Source organism: Lemur catta, chromosome 3, assembly GCF_020740605.2.
Source record: "Lemur catta isolate mLemCat1 chromosome 3, mLemCat1.pri, whole genome shotgun sequence".
NCBI lineage: Eukaryota > Metazoa > Chordata > Mammalia > Primates > Lemuridae > Lemur > Lemur catta.
In genome coordinates, this window is record NC_059130.1 from 121,113,783 (window position 1) to 121,133,219 (window position 19,437).

The 19,437-nt window shown below is 37.6% G+C and overlaps 1 protein-coding gene across 4 annotated transcripts in view; it reads left to right on the forward strand.

The window, feature by feature from the left end:
* The window catches only part of RERE (arginine-glutamic acid dipeptide repeats), a 397,407-nt gene that overhangs the window by 212,927 nt on the left and 165,043 nt on the right, over nucleotides 1-19,437 (forward strand). For all 4 annotated transcript variants that reach the window (XM_045546222.1, XM_045546221.1, XM_045546223.1 and 1 more), the window contains 2 exons: nucleotides 13,875-13,980; nucleotides 15,444-15,540. In XM_045546222.1, the coding sequence (XP_045402178.1) occupies nucleotides 13,875-13,980; nucleotides 15,444-15,540 (203 nt within the window). The remainder of the gene's footprint in view (nucleotides 1-13,874; nucleotides 13,981-15,443; nucleotides 15,541-19,437) is intronic.

Sequence of the window (19,437 nt, forward strand, 5' to 3'; positions counted from 1 at the left end):
TTCTGGGAATTTCATGAGATCATATAGCATCTCAGCCTGGAAGTTTATATAGCAAATTATTTGATTTTAAAGAGCATGGAATTCTTTTGTCTCTTGCAGTAGCTAGATGTGTTACAGCTAACTCAGAGCTGTTTTTCTCCATGCTAATTTCTCTGTGCTAAAATGGAGAAAGGAATTTAGATTAGAATGTTGTTTTTCTAACAACACTGACACACAAGCCTTTTTGTCATAGCAAATCTCAATTCTAAAAGTTTGTCTTTTGGTAGGAATAGACATGTTCCCTGTCTTGATTGTGGTGGTGGGCACACAACTATATACATTTGTCAAAACTAATCAAAACTGTAAATAAATTAATTTTACTTATACTTCAGTAATTAAGATGAACCAAAACCAGAAACAAAGCCCAAAAGTTAAAACTTGTTTCTGAAAAAAGATAGAGGACAAAGGATTCAAAAGATACTAACATTTATATATGTTGGTATTGATGTTTGAATGTTATGCAGAATCTTTTTGACAAAAATTATCCTATTTAAAATGAGTTGTGGCTCTGATCACAAGCTCTTTGATTTTCTTTTTTTCTTTCTTTTTAAAAGCAGCATTTTCCCAGCTCAGCTAGCTCATACTTGACTGAGTACAACTGATCGATTATCTGGGGATTAACTACGGCTTCTCATTTCCTGCTTTCGACTTCTCCTTGCCAGCAGGCCGGTAGGCCTTTGTTGTCTGGCATGTGGACTGAGATAAGCTATCAGGGCATGTTTGTATTAGAAAAATGGTTGTAGATGGAACATTTATAAATAGACTAACAGGCATTAAGGTTACAGTCTTTGTTTTGGTTTAAGTCTAAAGGAGAGAAAAAGAAATAATTAAGATATTAAGGACAAGATAGACTAATTTACATAAACAAAGAAAATGTAATTTTTCAGTTTTCCTACTAAGGTTTTCTTTTCTTACCCAATTATTCAAATTTATTTATTGGTAAGTTGCTGGCTGTAATTTTTCCTATTACTGTGCAGGCTGACTTTATTTAAATCAATAATTTCTAAGCCTGTATGTCTAGTGCTCCTTAAAGGTACAAATACTTGTGCTGCTAAATGTTATTTTATTTTATTGTGTTACCAGCTCTATACTCTTGCAGTTTTATGTAGACAGCAATGGTACATCACCTGGAGAGGTAGGAATATTGCTACATTCATGTAAAATGGATATATTCATCATTATAAAAGGTGATGATCTGATAAAATATTGTAAGCTAATGTCCTTTTTTTCCTCTTAAAAATTGATTTTGTTTAATGTTGCCAGTTTTCTCAGGAAGCAGTATCATTTTTGAAATAAGCACAAAGTTGCCTTGAATTGCAGATTGGTAGATAAAATTATCCAGATTACTACTTTCTGCATACCTTCAGCGTAAAGGGGTCACTATTGTTTTAAAGTACAGTACCTTTTAGAGGAGACCAGCACATCCTTGTTTGAATCAAGCTTTAGACATTTCTTGATATCATGAGCTCAATTTTTAGAAAGAAAAATATTTTACATTTGAAACAAGGGCTTCTTATCTAGATTTTCTTCTCTTCCTTAATTTTCTGCTCACTACTGGAATGTCTGGTTGTATAAATAACAATAAAGTCTTTTATTGTTAAATAGTATCTCTCATCTATGAATTTGTGCTTTAAAATCTCCAGTCCTGGTTCTGTTTAGGGAGCATGCATATCTTATTTAAATGAGTAGCATCTGAAAGAGAGGTCATCTGGGATCATTTGTGCAGCTCGTTTACTTCATCCTCTAGAGCAACGGTTCTTAACTATGGCCCAGGGGTCTGCAGGGTCCAACTGTTTTCATAATGATACCAAGACATCGTTTTCCTTTTTCATTCTCATTTTCTCAGAAGCGTACAGTGCATTTTATAGAGGCTAAATGATGTTTGATAGAGCTCAACAGATTGAATGCAGAAGCAGCTGTAGATGTGAGAATTTGTTTTCATAAGCCAAACATAAAAGATTTTTAAAAATAAAAGTATGACTCATTTCCAAAATTTGGTTTTAAAAATTACATTTATTTATGTTGACATGAACGTATAGTGGGTTTATTACTGTCATTCTTAATGAATTCATAAACATAAAATTAAAATTTTTTTCAAATATAGTAAATATTGATAAGATATGAATCCTAGCACTTTGGGAGATGGAGGCAGGCAGATTGTTTGAGGTAGGGAGTTTGAGACCAGCCTGAGGAAGAGTGAGACCCTTTCTCTACAAAAATAGAAAAATTAGCCGGGTGTAGTGGCACCCACATATAGTCCCAGCTACTTAGAAGGCTGAGGCAAGAGGATCGCTGGTACCCAGGAGTTTGAGGTTGCAGTGAGCTATGATGATGCCTGGACTTTAGCTGAGTAACAGAGTGAGACCTTGTCTCAAAAAGTTCTTTTGAGTTTTCAATAATTTTGTAATAAGAATGTAAGGAATCCTGAGACTTAAGATGTTTGAGAACCACTTCTGTAAAACGTGTCTGTTGACTCAATAAAATCTATTCAAGGTATTTCAGCATTATTTTTACTTTTTAATAGCAAAATCTCTGTGATGGATCTTTAATCATAAATTAACTTTTATTTTTAATATACATGATTTTTAAATGATTTGAAAAGTTGAATTTGTGAAGCTTCTAGAAAATTTTGGTTGCCTATAGCCCAGGTACCCCTGCCTCCCCTGCCCACTTCTTTAACATCCTGCTCACTGCTATAACATCTGACCCATCCTTGATGTGTAATTGAGCTCTACAGCTTTTCTGGCTATGTCATGTGTAAGACACTCCCTCAAAATGAATAATTCTGCCATATCACCACCATCAACAAACAACAACCAAAGTATTACAAAGATATCAAATTTTATGACATTCAGGCTTGGTTTTTTAAAAAAGAAATTCAGTAGAATGTTTAAAACTTTAGTAGATATTAAGGGGAATTTAGCAATTTCTCGTACTCTCTATGAACTGCTATTTTTTTTCCCTTTATGAGGGAAATCCTTTCAGCCAAATAGAGAATTTGTGCTTATGTTAAAATGATATAACCATAGCAGCTGACAAGAATACTGGTGTTTAGGAAGGGATTTGTTTTGTGTTTGGTCACCAGATCTTGGCCATCCAAGTATAGAATATTAATTGATATTTGAAAATTCATCTTGCTAAATTGAACCTTTGAAACTGAACTTTAGGGCCTTTTAGAGGCTGAATCTGATGTTTAGTATTTTTGTTTGTTTATTTGTTTTTTTGGAGATGGATGGTGGTGGTGGTGATGGTCTCTCTGTTGCCCAGGCTGGAGTACAGTGGCACAATCATGGCTCACTGCAGCCTCAAACCCCTGGCCTCAAGCGATCCTCTCCACTTGGGCTCCCAAAGTGCTCAGCCCCCAGCTGAGCGGATGGTATCTACTCATATTGAGGGCAGATCTTCCCTACTCATTCTACCAACTGACATGCCAGTCTCCTTCAGAAACAGCCTCATGGACATACCTAGAAATAATGCTTTACTGGCTACTTAGGTATCCCTTAATCCAGGCGTGAGCCACCTCACCTGGTCATGTTTAGTATTTTTGTCAGTGTATTAGTCAGGGTTCTTTAGAGAGATAGAGCCAGAAGGATGGATGGAGAGAGAGAGACAGAGAGAGATATTAGAAGATTCAGCTCAAACTATTATAGAGGCTGAGAAGTCCTGTGATGGGTTGTGTCTTAGTCCATTTTTCTGTTGCTATAATTGAATACCTGAGACTAGGTAATTTATAAAGAGAACAAATTTATTTCTTATAGTTCTGGAGGCTGTGGAATCCATGGTTGAGGGGCTGCATCTGATCAGCTTCCAGTGAGGGCTTCATGCTGCATCATAACCTGCATCGTGGAAGGTGTCACAGGGCAAGAGGGCTCTTGAGAGAGAGCTAGCCTGGCTTTTATAAGAGACGTGCTTTTATAAAAGGCTGTAGCTAACCTGCTCCAGTAATAACCCATTTATCCACTAATCTATGAATGGATTAATGTATTCATGGGGGCAGAGCCTTTATGATCCAGTCACTTCATAAGGGCCCTACCTCTTTTTTTGTCTTAGCTGAAGGTGGGATCAATCCAGGTGGAGGCCACGAGATTGTCTTAGCCAAAGACGGAATTATGGGATTAATCAGAACCTTTAAAAGCTCTGTACTTCTACTCAGAGGAGGACATTGGTACTTTGAAATGGGAGTCTGCCAACTTCATTTGCTGATCAATTAATAAACTCCTCTTTCCTTCTCCTTAAAAAAAAAAAATTAAAAACCTTTTTTTTTTTTTTTTTTTTTTTTGAGACAGGGTCTCTGTGTTGCTCAGGCTAAAGTATGATGACGTCATTATAGCTCACTGCAACCTCAAACTCCTGGGCTCAAGTGATCCTCCTGCCTGAGCCTGCCGAGTAGCTGGGACTACAGGTGCACCACCATGCCTTGCTGACTTTTTCTGTTTTTAATAGAGATGAGGTCTCACTCTTGCCCAGGCTGGTCTCAAACTCCTGAGCTAAGTGAACCTCCCACCATGGCCTCCCACAGGCATGAGCCACCACGCCTGGCTGGCCCTGCCTCTTAATACTGTTACACTGGGGATTAAGTTTTAACATGTGTTTGGGAGGGTAATAAACATTTAAACCATAGCAGGCTGTCTGCAATCTGGAGACCCAGGGAAGCTGGTAGCATGGCTTAGTCCAAGTTCTAAAACCTCAGAACCAAGGCAGCCAATGGTGTAACACTCAGTCTAAGGCTGAAGGCCAGAGAGCCCTGGGGGCCACTGGTACAAGTCCTAGAGTTCAAAGGCTGAAGAACATGGAGTTCTTCTGTCCAAGGGCAAAAGAAGGATGTCTTAATTCTAGGAGAGGAGTGAATTTGCCTTTTATGTACTTTTTTGTTCTGAGCCCCCAGCTGAGTGGATGGTATCTACTCATATTGAGGGCAGATCTTCCCTACTCATTCTACCAACTGACATGCCAGTCTCCTTCAGAAACAGCCTCATGGACATACCTAGAAATAATGCTTTACTGGCTACCTAGGTATCCCTTAATCCAGTCCAGACACCTAATATTAACCATCACAGTCAGGATGATGTACAATATGGGATACGTGTGGGAAGTTGCAGGAATGCTCTTTAGTTTGGTATATTTGGTCCTATGCGCAAAGTCCCCCATTACATGTAGGTCATCTGTGTGTGTGTGACAATAAGGACATCAGAGGTTACCTAGTGATCTAGGCTCCTAGGTAACAAGGGAAACTAAAAAGTAAGAATTTTCTTAAGACTAAACCTGTACTGAGGCTTGGTCTCTCTACTGCAAACAAATACAGGAATAAATTGTCTGAAAATTTCAGTCTTCATACACGATATAATTCTAGATAAAAATGCCTTGATGAGTTTTGACTCCTTAATTAGTAATTGAGAGATTGTTTCATTTTCATGCACCTTTTGGTCCTACCAGAATACTGTTTGATTTTTATTCAACTTAAACTGTAAAAATAATTAAAAGGCAGAATGTTTTTTAATGAATAAGAAAGACATCATCAAGAAGCAGTGGTTTTGAAGTTATTTCTCATCATCCAAGCCGGTTTCAGTATATTTTTATTAATAGTTGCATCATCTTTCTGGTGATTTGTATGTAACCAGTTATTTGTACGTCTGGATTGTAAACACTGTAAAAAGTTACCTGCTCTCCTAGAGTTCCACCTGCATGCTTTACCATTTGATACAAGTTGATTTAAATCCTCTTATACAGACTCAGATGCTGATGCAATCTCTTGAAAACATTCTTTTGGATTGAGTGCCACTCATAGGTTTTCAAAATGAGCCTGTAACCTTGATTCCAGTCAGTGCCTAAAGACAGTAAGCAGCTTAGTCAAATGGACGTGGTCTGTCTCTGTTTCTTTCATCTGCTTATTTTTCTGCAAGTAAGAATTCATTGTGCCAGTTCTGAGCAGGCCCCTCAGTAGTTCCAGGTTATTTCCGTTTGAAAATACCAATAAGGGCCAGCACGGTGGCTCACACCTGTAATCCTAGCACTCTGGGAGGCCAAGGCAGGAGGATAGCTTGAGATCAGGAGTTCGAGAACAGCCTGAGCAAGAGCAAGACCCCATCTCTACTAAAAACAGAAAAATTAGCCAGGTGTTGTGGTGCACACCTGTAGTCCCAGTTACTCAGAAGACTGAGGCAAGAGGATTGCTTGAGCCCAGGAGTTTGAGGCCACAGTGAGCTACGATGACACCCAGGGTGACAGAGCAAGACTCTATCTCAAAAAAAAAAAAAAAAAAAGAAAAGAACAGAAAAAGAAAATACCAATAAATTTTCAGTTATCATTGCACAGTATTACACAGTATTTTGTGTCCCATTTAATTGTGCTTTTAGGTATGTTACAAACTACAGTGGCACGGCCACCAGAAGGAAGATGTGCCACAGTCGTGGTTCTTCTACAGGTCAGTTCAGGTACCACTGGCAGTGAACACAGAGGACAATTCCTTCAGGTTTTAGATCCTTTCAGGCCCCCTTGCACACTAAAATATATGAGAAAGTTGGAGGAAGTGTGTTCTAGTATTAAACAAGAGTGAATGCTTTGTTTACTCAATGGCAATAAAAAATATACTTGGTCTCACTCTACCCTCTCAAATAAAAGGAAATGTTTAATTAATGACTCAGTACATTTGGGAGATATGTACACGGTAGTACGATTATTTGTAGAGTATATTCAAAGCCATTTCCTTTGAGAAACGTCCGTGGAGTCAGTAGTTAGTTCAGCTTTCTCCGTGACCTCCTGGTTCTCATGTCAGGGCAGAACTCTGGGATACATGGACATTGATGGCCTGAGCCCTGGTGGCACTTAACGTTTTTCTATACCTCTTTCATGGCATTTTGAGCTATAATCACTATAAAGCTATATAGATAGTATATAGATATATAAAATAGTATATTCTTAGTGTCCTATATTAGTAGTAGAGTAGCGACTTGAAATATTACAAGATGATAAGTCCTACTTGATTTCATTTTTAAAATTTTATTTTATTGTCATTTTATAATTGTACATATTTATGGGTTACAAAATGATGTTATGATTTATGATTTTTATTTTTTATGGTGAGAACATTTGACATTTATTAGCAATTTTGAAATGTACAATATACTATTATTAACTATATTCACCATGCTGCGAGTTGATCTCAAAAAAGAAAATACTCCTTGTTCTTCCTTTGATGTACCCTTTGACCATCATCTCCCCGCCCCCCAACCCCCATCCTCTGTAGCCACCATTCTACTCTTTGCTTCTATGTGTTGGATTGTTTTAGATTCATGTATAAATGAGAGTATGTGGTATTTGTCATTCAGTTGCTGGCTTATGCCACTTAGCATCATGTTCTTCAGTTCCATCCATGTTGTTGCAAATGAGAGAATTTTTTTTAAAGACCGAATAGTATTCCATTGTGTATGTATGACACATTTTCTGTATCCATTCACCTGTTGATAGACATTTAGGTTGATTCCATAACTTGGCTGTTGTGAATAGTGCTACAATAAACACAGGAGTGCAGATAGCTCTTTGACATACTGATTTTAAATCTTTTGTGTAAATACCCAGAAGCGGGATTCCTGGTTCTGATTTCATTTTGATTGATACCAGTTATCCGTGGTATTTATGCACAAAGTTTGGTAAGTAAGATCCTCTGACTGGTATGGAAAGCTTATCTTTAGATTTGATTGGCTTGTGTAATACAGATCGAGCATCCCTAATCTGAAAATTTGAAATTTTTTGAGCACTGACATGACACTATAAGTGAAAAATTCCACACCTGACCTCATGTGACAGATTGCACATATTATCAAAAATATTGTATAAAATTACCTTCAGGCTATGTATATGAAGTACATATGAAAAAGTAATTTTCATGCTTAGGCTTGGGTCCCTCATTATGTAAATGTGGGTATTCCAAAATCTAAAAATTCTAAAATCTGAAACATTTCTGGTCCAAGGCATTTTGAATAAGGGATAGTCAGGCTGTAGTGCTGTGCCTGGACTTTGACCTTTGAAGAAGATTGATCTTTGGACCTCATTGTCTGTTCCTGTTCTCCCTGGAGGTCAGGAATGATTGAAGCCGCTATGACTATGTCCCCAAGGTCTTAGTGAGGGTGATACATACCTAACAGTTATTGCCCTGTAGGTAGAGACGTACTCGGCAGGGTTGAAACGCCACTTTAAACCGCTTGGCAGAAGAGACTTGAAGTGAGACCATGATGTCTCTGGCAGACAGTTTCCCTCCACCCCACTACATGCTTATTAGTGACCTGACTGCCAGTTTAAAGTTTTATATATACATTTCTGAATTATACAATAAACCTCTAATACTCATGTGACTCTTAACCTTACTATTGCCGTATTGTGGAAATGCATGAAAAGTTTCTTCAGAAGGTATTTTCTTAAGCCATACAGTATACAAATGTTAGCCACTTCTACTTACAAATTTCCCTAATTTCTGGGAAAACTTGTTTGGCTATATTGGCATATAAGTAAGAATTTTGATCTGCTTTCACCTAGCTCTGAACTACGAACTAGAATGTGGTTGATGGGACAAAGAAGCTCTTTTCTCTGTAACGTGGGTGAATTTAAAGTTGTCATTCCATTCTGGCTTGCAGGCCACCTCCGTGTTATATAAAGGGATCTCTGCATTTGTCCTATTGGTCACTTATGAACTCCCTCCCCCAACCCTTGCTTTTTTGATTACTATTATTTTTTTATGTCGTGGTAAAACATTTTCTTGAGGATGATATTAATACTGGTTCTGGGAAAGACTCAGATTGCCTATTTAAAGAAATAAAATACTATATTAATAACCATAAAAGATCTCTGGGAAAGGATGTTTCCTTCTTGGCCTTAGACTCTGTGTCTGTGTTTGGTGGGCTGAGTTGTGTGGTGCTGATAGATGAACACAGTTGCCCTTCAGTAGCAGCCTCCTGTTGGCCTGCCTTTCTCTATTGTTTTCCTTTTCCCCTAGTCTGCCTTTGTCAGTTATCTATTCTGAATGTTTAATTTCAGTTCTAACTTCTAAGTTTGTTAATTCTCAACACTACTGTCTGACATTCAAAGCATTACAGAAATCTTCCTTATTCTGTTCCCAAGTACCCATCCATTAGGAGTTTGTCTTTTTTCTAAGCTCAGGTAGAGGGGATGGGTGTTGTCCTCTATTTACTTCCTTAAAAGAAATCCAGGCCATGAAGAATGTATAATTTAATCTAGAAACAGTTTCTTCTCTTTTTTGCATGGAGTCTCTCTCATGGAACCTTACTGTAAGCTGATTGGATGTGCTCCTGGTTTATGGGTTTCTCTAGCTTTGGTGTGTCCCATCACCTGTAACTTTTTTTTTTTTAAGGTAAAATGGTGAATAATTATTTACTTCCCAGGGGGCTATTCTGTTTTCAGCAATTCATCTCACAGTGCCCCCACCTTGGAAGCTTCTCATCACTTGCCTCATCTCTTGCATTCTGTTTAAAACATGTCATTTAAAAATACTTTGACCTTTAAGCCATTGTTCAGTTATATCACTAGTAAATAATGGGGCATATTTGTTAGAAATACTTGATAAGCTTCTAGAATTGTTGCAAAAGTGAAGATACTTCCCTCTTAATTTGCTATATGACTTGTTTTTGTATTACTGTTACTACCATAATTTTGAATCTTTTGAATATTAGGAAAGCAGTCTATATGCAGCAACTGACTGTATCCTGGCTACTCTCTTTTTCTGTAAAACAGTGATAGTAATATCCAACATTTATTGAGAGCTAATCTACTCAATTTTTGTTAATTTATTTAATCTTCACAACCTAATGAGGTAGAGATTATTTTTCCTCCATTTTATATTTGATAGAATTGAGGCTTAGACCAGTTACTTACCCAAAGTCACACAGCTTAGTAAATTGCAGAGCCAGGATTCAAAACCAGGCAGTTTGGGTTGAATCAAATGATCTCTAAGTTCATTTCTGGCTTTATTTTCTATGATTTTGAGCAAAAGTCTTTGACTAGCGAGTAGTGGAATTAGATGAAGATTACCTGTGGTTAACTTTTGAGCAAACGTTCTTACGCCTGAGGGCAGCTTTGGGAGTGTTTACTGGGACAGAGGATGCTCTCTGCTCCCTTTTGCTCTTGCTCAGTGCAGCCAGCGGTAGTCAGCTTCCACTGAAGATGGATGACATTTTAATTTGTAAACCTTTTTTAGGATGGTAGTGTTAGCCAATGCCATTGTGTAGATATGGAGAAAACATTAAGGATTTTCCCACAACATCATTTTATCTACTTGGCTTTGTTTGGAGAAGTCATCTAGACATAAGTAAAGATGGAAAGAGAACATAGAAATCGTCTTGTTTTATCCCTTCTTCACTTTTCAGGGGGCTAGATGACTCCACTAAGGTAACTAGTGGTTGCAGACAGAACTACAATCCTAGATTACCTAATTTTAGTCTAGTACCCTCTGAAATGATACACTGCCACCCTTAGTAGACTTTTAATATTTAATTAATTGCTGAACTATTTAGGAAGATTCTGCCTATTACAGCTACTTAAATTTGTTTAAAACTTTTGTTTACTTTGAGTCTACCTTTGTTGTGTTTTATCTGTGGAATTATTATAAGATTCTGGAGTCTTTTTTAATGCAATGCTGCCACTCTCTGGTTATTGGCTAGTACTGCATTAGGAAATCCAACGTCCTTTGCATTTATAAAGTCTGTAATACTAGGAGTCATAAATCTAGATACAAATAAATGAGCAGCAGTTTATCTGTGCGTAATCAATAAGTGGGCAGAGGTCAGAAGGTAATGTAGATATTATACCTCAGAAGGTTACCAGAATTGCTGGCTTGGTTCTGAAAAATGGATATAGTACAATTGCAAGTGACTGTACCTAAAAGGTATTTCTGTTGCCCTTTAGGTTTTTCAGATATCTTAAATGTGTTACAGAAATACACAGAGGTGTAGATTTGAAAACGTTGTTGTGCATACTAGTAGATCTGGATTCCTATATGCTCTAATAAGTAATTCATTACTGTAAGTAAGCCTTGAAGCATGTATTAGTAGTTCAGTGACAAGAAACCGCTGTCATCCCTTGCAAGCAACCATGTTCTGGTGAGGAAATAACTCCTACAATTCTCAGCAAAGTTCTTAAAAGTTTCCTGTGAACTATTGGTTATAATCCCCTACTAATAAAGGAAGTAACATTTCTTTGAGCACCTACTCAGTTCCAGATGCTTTCTTTAATTCTGTGAATAGTTCTTTTAGGTAGGTCTCAGTATTTCCATTTTACAGAAAAGAAGAGATGTGGAAAATCTTGGTTATCATGCCCAGAGTCATCATGTACCTGGGCAGCAGTGGAGTTGGGATTTGAATGGCGACAGGCTTTCCTGTTTTCTTTCCATGGTCCCTGCCCTGTAGTGCTTAAGCCAGGTTTCATTCCTTCCATTCTGCCTTTGCTTTCCTTAAAAAACAAAACAAAATGAAAAAAGCCAGTGGTTTTCAACTGGGGATAATTAGAGGACATTTAGCAATGTTTAGAGATGTTTTGGTTGTCAGAACTGGAGGATGGGTACCACTGACTTTTTAGTGGTTGGAAGTCAGGGCTGTTGTTAAATATTTAACAGTGTATAGGACAGATTCCCCACAACAAAGAATTATCTGGCCCAAATGTCAATAGTGCTGAGATTGAGAAAGTCTATATTAGACAGTATAATTTACTTAAATGAATTTATCCTTGAGCTCTGCCAGACAGGCTCTGCCCCTTCTCCTGGTTTATATTTTTCTTTCTGTGATGAGCAGTCTCATCCTGGTCCTGCTTTTTTATCATCCTTCCCAGGGAGGAAACTGTAGGTTTTCTAGGGAAGGGAAAATAGTTTTCCCTCTACCTTTCTAAGTTCTTGGCAAAATAATCCTGTGCCAGAAAGGCATATTTTGGGGTGGCATATTCTGGTCTCCTACACTTCCTATCTGCTCTCTCATGTCCTGGTGTTTTGTATGTCACTGCCTATGCATGTAGTCAGCATTAGAAGACTTCAGTTGTCCTGTAAGCTCTCTATAAGATCAGAAATTCAGGATTCAGATTATTCTCAATATTGACCCAGAATGTCTTCATGTGTTGCATGTAGATGGACCATATGGGTCTGGATATGTTCTGTACTTGGTCTGTCTTTATGTTTTTCTTGGGTCTCCTCCTTTGCCTATAAAGAATCCATTGAAATTGCTCCCATTTCCCTCGCCCCAGGTCGGATGTTACCTCCTCCCTAATCCCCTGCTAAGTTTAATCACTCCTTTCTCTAAGCTCCTGCATAAAACATTCTATTTATTTAGCATATTTGTTTGATCTCTTTTTCCAATCTGTGATACAAGGAGTGTGGAATGACTTTTTGTCATTAGAGTTTTTTATGTAAAAGTACAGAATGAATAAAAACTAAAGAGTACCCATCATGTAGGATTATTTCTGTGTACAGTCTGTTTTATTCAAAACAGTGATGATGCCCTATTTTTGTAGGTATGTCTGTTTGACACAATTAATTGCAAAGTAAGAATCTTTGTGTTTATAATATTTACTTTGTAACAGCACTTATTCACATTTGAGTTCTGTTGAGACTTGTGGCAGTTTTTTTCTTTTTCCTGGTTCTATAAATGGCTTAGGTGTTTTAGCAAATGTTTTTTGGAACCTTTTTGGTCTTTTAATGCAGGCTGTATTTATGAACACTCATTAAAGCAGGAAGCATCTTCCTTCATTAATCAGGGCTCTTTTGACATATTTTAGAATTTAACCATCTGCTTTATAAATATGAGGCATTTCTTGAACTTTAGCTCTCATTCATTTCTGAGCAATGGGCATGTACTGAGAAAGCAGAGGCTGCTAAAAGGAGTGATACAGCATTCATCTTGGGGAAGTCTGTTATGGCCCCACTTGTGTTGGGAAAGTATTTTATGAGACATGGGAACCTTAGTGCACTCCCTGTCAAGATCTTTCCCGACCGGGCACACAGAGACGATCTATCTCAAGCTGTAGCCCTGTAACTTTCGAATGAAAGGGCAATATGGCAATATTTGATCTCTTTTTCTTTGAACAAACTGGGAACAAAGTTAACTTTTAGGGATAACATGGTTAAGTGTCCTACAAACGTCTACAGGACCATAATCATCATAGAACTCTTCATTATTCGTGAACAATCAAGTATAAGCTGTTCTATTGTCAGGAGATTTGAAAATAAATAAGATGGGATTCCTGCTCGTTAGACTCTATAGTACCTTCATCACCACCCATACTTTGCTGTATTGGTTTGGCATATAGCAATAACTGTGGCAAAAAAGTGGAGAGAGTCTTTAATTCAGTCTGGGTGATAGGCGAACCTTGGAGAGGAGAAGATTTTGTACCAGGCCTTGCTGGGTAAGTTCTTTCTAGCTTATTGTCCTTAATGAGTCTTGATGGTCTGCTAACACTGATTATAAATATTTACCATAGTGATTACAGATTAAGATAGAAAGACATATTCATGTAGTATTGTATAGTTAATGTTAAATTAAAATGTGACATTGAATGAATTAGTTAATCAAACTGGGGAAATATACAGATTTAAGATTGGTCTCCTTCGTTTCCTAAAATAAGCCACTCAGAGGGGTAAGGTGAAAGGGGTGCTGTGGCTGGGACTTTCTAAAAAAATAAAATTTGACCTTATAACTGACTTATGTGTTGTTGTGGTCCTGGTGGTAATTGTGTGTCTCCCTATCTACCTGTCCACCTGGTTACAGGGGCTTTTTGGTCATGGGTATGATAGACACTTGTGGACACCTGAAATCCTGTTCCTAACGCTGTTAGATTTTCCTTTTCAGAGTAAGAGGGACCATCTACTCATGAACGTCAAATGGTACTACCGTCAATCTGAAGTCCCAGATTCTGTGTATCAGCATTTGGTTCAGGATCGACATAATGAAAATGGTAAATATGTCCTTCTGGTTTGATTCTTATATTTCTTAGCTTTGGCCAAAGTTCTTTTGAAAAGCATTCATTAAATGGACATAACCACTATGGTAAATTTTCTCTGAAAAAGCTTTTTATGAATAAGAACATTACTGGAATTGCCCCCACCTCCACCTGCAGTTCTTTCATTTCTTTTGCTTTTTTATTTTAAACCTCTGAACATGTGCTGATAGTATCTTCCCTTTAAACTTGGGATAGAGATAGGTCTGTTTTGGAAATAACAGTAATTTTCATTTTTTTAATTTCTTTTTCTCACCTAGTGATGAACAAATAATATTTAAACCCCTGTAGAATTATATATATGTATGTATGTGTGTGTGTGTGTGTGTGTGTGTGTGTGTATCTATGTATGTATATATACTTCCTTTTCAGTCTGTATTATTGAACTTCTCCCTATTCAGGATTGTGAACTTCAGTTTTGAAAACAAAGCTTTCTGAATTATGTTTCAGAATTCAGCTTGATTCCTGGCTTTCAGAACAATAGGGAAGTATTTCCAGGCAACTTATTTTTTTTCTCCTTCTGGCATTGTAGTTTCTGCTCAATAACTTTATTGACACATGAGATATGTACATAATTTGTAGAATTATGTTTGTACAGATGTATAATAGCTTTAAAAAAATTGAGTCTTGATAGGTAGTAGGCCTCATGCTAGGCTATTTTGTCACGCATTAATCATACAACATAGGTTTTGTTACTCCCTAGTTCTAGATGAGGAAATTGAGGTTGACAGATGCTAAGGGAGTTGCGCATCTTTTAACTGGTAGAGCTGGGGCTGGGATCAAACTCGGTCTGGCCCTGGTGCCTGTGCTTTTCCCACTCTTCCCACTGCTTTTGCTGATAGATTTTGAGTCAGCAAATCAGTAGTCAGAAATAATTTTGAAGGATGATTTTTTTTTTGTTACTGGGTTTTTTTCCTTCCTTGGAACTATAAAAACTTCTGTCAAGGCAGTTAAATTGTGGTTCCTTGTTAAAAGTAGTAACTTGGCTATTCTTTTCAACTGAAACAGTGTGTGATTTCACTCTACTTTGGAATATTTAGCAATAGAAAATAAGAACGGATAGGATCACCTAATATTTTAGTAGTTGACGAGTTGTTAGGATATGCTAGTTACCTCTACTTTTTTTCCCCCATTTTGTGCTTAATGCACTCTAACTGTAGGAACTTAATAAAGGGTATAAAACATAGCCAATAAGATACTTCATTAATTCACAAAACCTATATACTGTTCTTGTTATTCTGTTATATATATATTATTACTGTTTTCTATTTTGTATACTTTGATGCTAACCAGGCCTGGTTATTTATTGTGCTTTCTCTAGAATGAGGTACACGTGAAAGAAAAGTTTTGCAACAATTTCCTACTTGTTTTGGGAAACTCAATTTTAATGTCCTCTTAATTAATGAATTTTTTTTTGACAGACTCTGGAAGAGAACTTGTCATTACAGACCCGGTTATCAAGAACCGAGAGCTCTTCATTTCTGATTACGTTGACACTTATCATGCTGCTGCTCTTAGGTAAGTACCAGAGATGTGGTCTTTCATCTGAAGAAACCATTGGCTATGGGAGGTAAAAAGGCTAATCTATCCTGATCTCTTTTGGTAATCATTGTATTAATCAGACTACTGTGATGGTCTCAGTAAGCTTGCATTCCAGTATCAGTTCTGGATTATTAAAGTTTTAGAGATTACCTGTATCTTCACTAATCTGGCTTTACCTTTCTCTATTTTTGTGTGTGTGTAATTTAGTTTTTTATACCCTCTCTATATTATCATATCTTTATTTCCTTGAAAGTTATCATCCTGGTATTATTTACTATTGCTTGTGATTTAGAGTTTCAGTTAAATAAGTATGTGAGATATGTGACTGGTTATTCAACATATTTTGACATAATTGCTTAAGATGAATACATTTGAGTATTTATCAATGCAATTCAGATTTGTAGAGTCTTTTTTATCTCATTTTAGCATTTTTAGAAGATTAAGTTATTCTAGATAATTCCGGCTGGACTCAGATGAATTTACTCTAGCTAGGTTTACAGATGTTTTCTTTCTTTTTTTTTTTTTTGAGACAGAGTGTTGCTTTGTTGCCCAGGCTAGAGTGAGTGCCGTGGTGTCAGCCTAGCACAGAGCAACCTCAGACTCCTCGGCTTAAGCGATCCTACTGCCTCAGCCTCCGGAGTAGCTGGGACTACAGGCATGCGCCACTATGCCCGGCTAATTTTTTCTATATAGACTTTTAGTTGGCCGGATAATTTCTTTCTATTTTTAGTAGAGACGGGGGTCTCGCTCTTGCTCAGGCTGGTCTCGAACTCCTGACCTCGAGCGATCCACCCGCCTCGGCCTCCCAGAGTGCTAGGATTACAGGCGTGAGCCACCGCGCCCGGCCTACAGATGTTTTTGGGAGATACGTTGTTGTGTAAGTCACTGACCTTTCACTGGCCACGACAGCCAGAGTTCTAAAGTGGTACTACTTGATCTTCTTTTCACTGGGTATGTGACGGGAACCTTTATTAATTAGAACTTTTTCTCCTGTGGTATTTTCTTTAAAGTGGTCATAAAAAATGGTAGATGTTTTATAAAACTTTTATCTTAAATTTGATTTTGTTGGCTTCAAATAAAGCATCCTTTTTGTAACTTGACAATTGGATCTTTTCAGAGACATCAGCTGGTAAGTGCTCACTTTCTTACGGAATGGTCTGGCCTGGTCAGTATTAGTTTAATACTTGCTGACACTGCCAGCAGCTGGTGCTCATCTGTGTCCCTCTTACCGTTGCTCAGTGATCCCACCTCGGTTCTCAGCAGCATTGTTCTCACGTGAAAGCAGCTTTGGGTTGCCTGTCATATCACGTCTGATGAAACAGAATGGAGTGGCAGTGTACCCAGGATCTCTGTTTATTTCTTTTCTCTTCACCAGTGCTAGATTACTTTAATTTAAAAATATTTGATGTCTGGTGGGGGTGAGGGGAGAGGATTAAGCTTTAACTTTTTCTTCCGATTTTTCTTTTCACAGTTTATCCACAGAAACATTTTTTTCTTTCTCCGTAGGCATAAACCAGTACTACCAAAAATAAATTCAATTTTGAGAGAGACACAAATAAAATAGTCCATAGGCACATGAAAGGGGATCAAATGAATGTAATGGGGAAAAAAAAAAAACAACCAAGGAGAACAAAAAAGAAAAACGAAAGGCTGATAATGTTAGTGCTTAGCACCATTCTTCTCAAAGATCAAAGAGCGCAGTTATATGGATTCATCCAGCTCACAGTAACTCTGAGGGGGCTCTTGTCATTCCATTCACTCAGGAGGAAACTGATGTATAAGTTTCTCTTTCAAGCTGATGTTAGAGTTGGGTTATAAAAGAGGAGAGAGAGCTTTGTCCTTTAGCCATCATGAATCAAAAGGAAAACAAAATTCCTCTGTAGCCTCTTCTCTGTAAATTGTGAGATTGTAGCTTTTCCCTACCTAAAGTAAGGGACTTTACCCAGAGTAGACCGTGATGCCTTCGCAGTTGTAGAAATGTGTGTTGAGGTCCAGCATTACTGCCATTTTTGAATGCTTGACCTTGGCTGTCACTCATCCCTCCCTTTCAAGCTAAGTTTCTAGAACTGCTTATTTTCTTTATTTTATTACGCTCGTCAATAAATGCCAATTACAGTTAGCATCTTGAGCAGAGTATTTTTTGAATTCTCCTTATTCCCAGGTAAGCATTTTTAGCTGGCTTGTGAAACTATAGAAGACTTCAGTTTGAATCCTGGCACTGTCACATAGCTTTGTGACCAGTGTTAAGTTTATTAACCTTTGAGCTCTTCTTTGATAAATGTATTCAAGGTCACATGGCTAAGTGACAGAATCCTGAACATCTCACACATTCTGGTCAACATTCAATAGGATAAAGTGTGTGAAAGCTCCTCACAGAGCTTCTACTCACAGAGCTTCTGACACTCGGACTCGTATCATAGTACTTTGCATGGTACTACGCTATGTACCATGCATAGTACTTTGCTCATTGAATCTCAGCTGGGTTCTTAGAAGTATAAAAGGAAGAAAAGAAAAAATGAAATTAAATGAAATTTTGTACTGAGTTATTGATGGCCCAGTTACTCAACACCCACTTATTTTATTTTTCTGTGGCCTGTTTGATGGATTGATTAGATATTCAGATACTTCAGGTATAAGGAGAAGAATTTAGCTCAGGGAGCCATCTGGGGCTGTTCCAAGAATGAGCAGATAATCTGTAGCTTGCAGTTTGTTTGCTATGTTACTTTTTTCCCCATTGAGGATAATGTTTTATTGATGGTCCAAGGATGTGAAGTGATTGATTTGAGATTGAACTGAGAACATGTGACCTGGGGAACATTCTCAGGTTTCCTGTGCACTTGCATCAATGCATTCTCCAGTATTGATTGTGGAGGGTGACACAGGAGATCATAAATGTCTCATTGGCTTAGGGCTGTTTTCCAACTTTCTAATTTTCTGCTTCCTATGTTAAGCAGTCACTTGCGGGAAAAAACATCCTAAGGTAGGTCAGGTTATAAGCTATCATCTTACCTAGGGATTCATATTATAGGAAGATGTTTTAAGATGGATTTTGTGGAAGACCAGGGCCAAGAGACCATAAACTAGCTCTTTTGGGCTTCTAATCTCCTTTTTTTCATCTTGAATTAATTTATCTCCTTACTTTATTATGGGCAGCTAGAATCATACATATGTTTAGGGATTGAGATAGATCAGTTATATCTGTGGACAATTTCACAATCATTTCTTAGCATTTAAAAAATCCTTTAGCTTCTGCAAGTTCCCTAAGGAATTTCATGTTGTCCCAGAGCTCTTAGTTTTGCAGTTTAAGATTCATTTTCTGGTTTTAATCCATGATTGTTTTTATATGTGAAATAACTTTGACCTACAGCATTTTATCGTTTGGTCTATACATGTTTAGTATTTAATTAGGCACCATAACCTACAAATTCCTTTGTTTATTCATTCATCATTTAATGCCTTATTGATCTATTAATAGACGAAGGGCTCTGTATTGTGGTGGGAACACCTAATAAGATACTCTGTCACCCAGGCTGAAGTACAGTAGCACGATCATAGCTCATTGCAGCCTTGAACTCACCTGGGCTCAAGGGATCTTCCCACCCTCAGCCTCTGAAGTAGCTAGGACTATAGGGGTGCATCACCATGCCCCACTAAGTTTTTAATTTTTTGTAGAAATGGGGTCTCACCATATTGCCCAGACTGGTCTTGAACTCCTGGGCTCAAGTGATCCCTATGCCTCAGCCTCCTAAAGTGCTTGGATTACTGGTGTGAGTCACTGTGCCCAGCCTAAATTTTGTTTTTTTATTTGGAGCTACTTTTAGACACACAGAAAAGTTATAAATACTGAGTTTCCATATGTTCCTCCCCCAACCT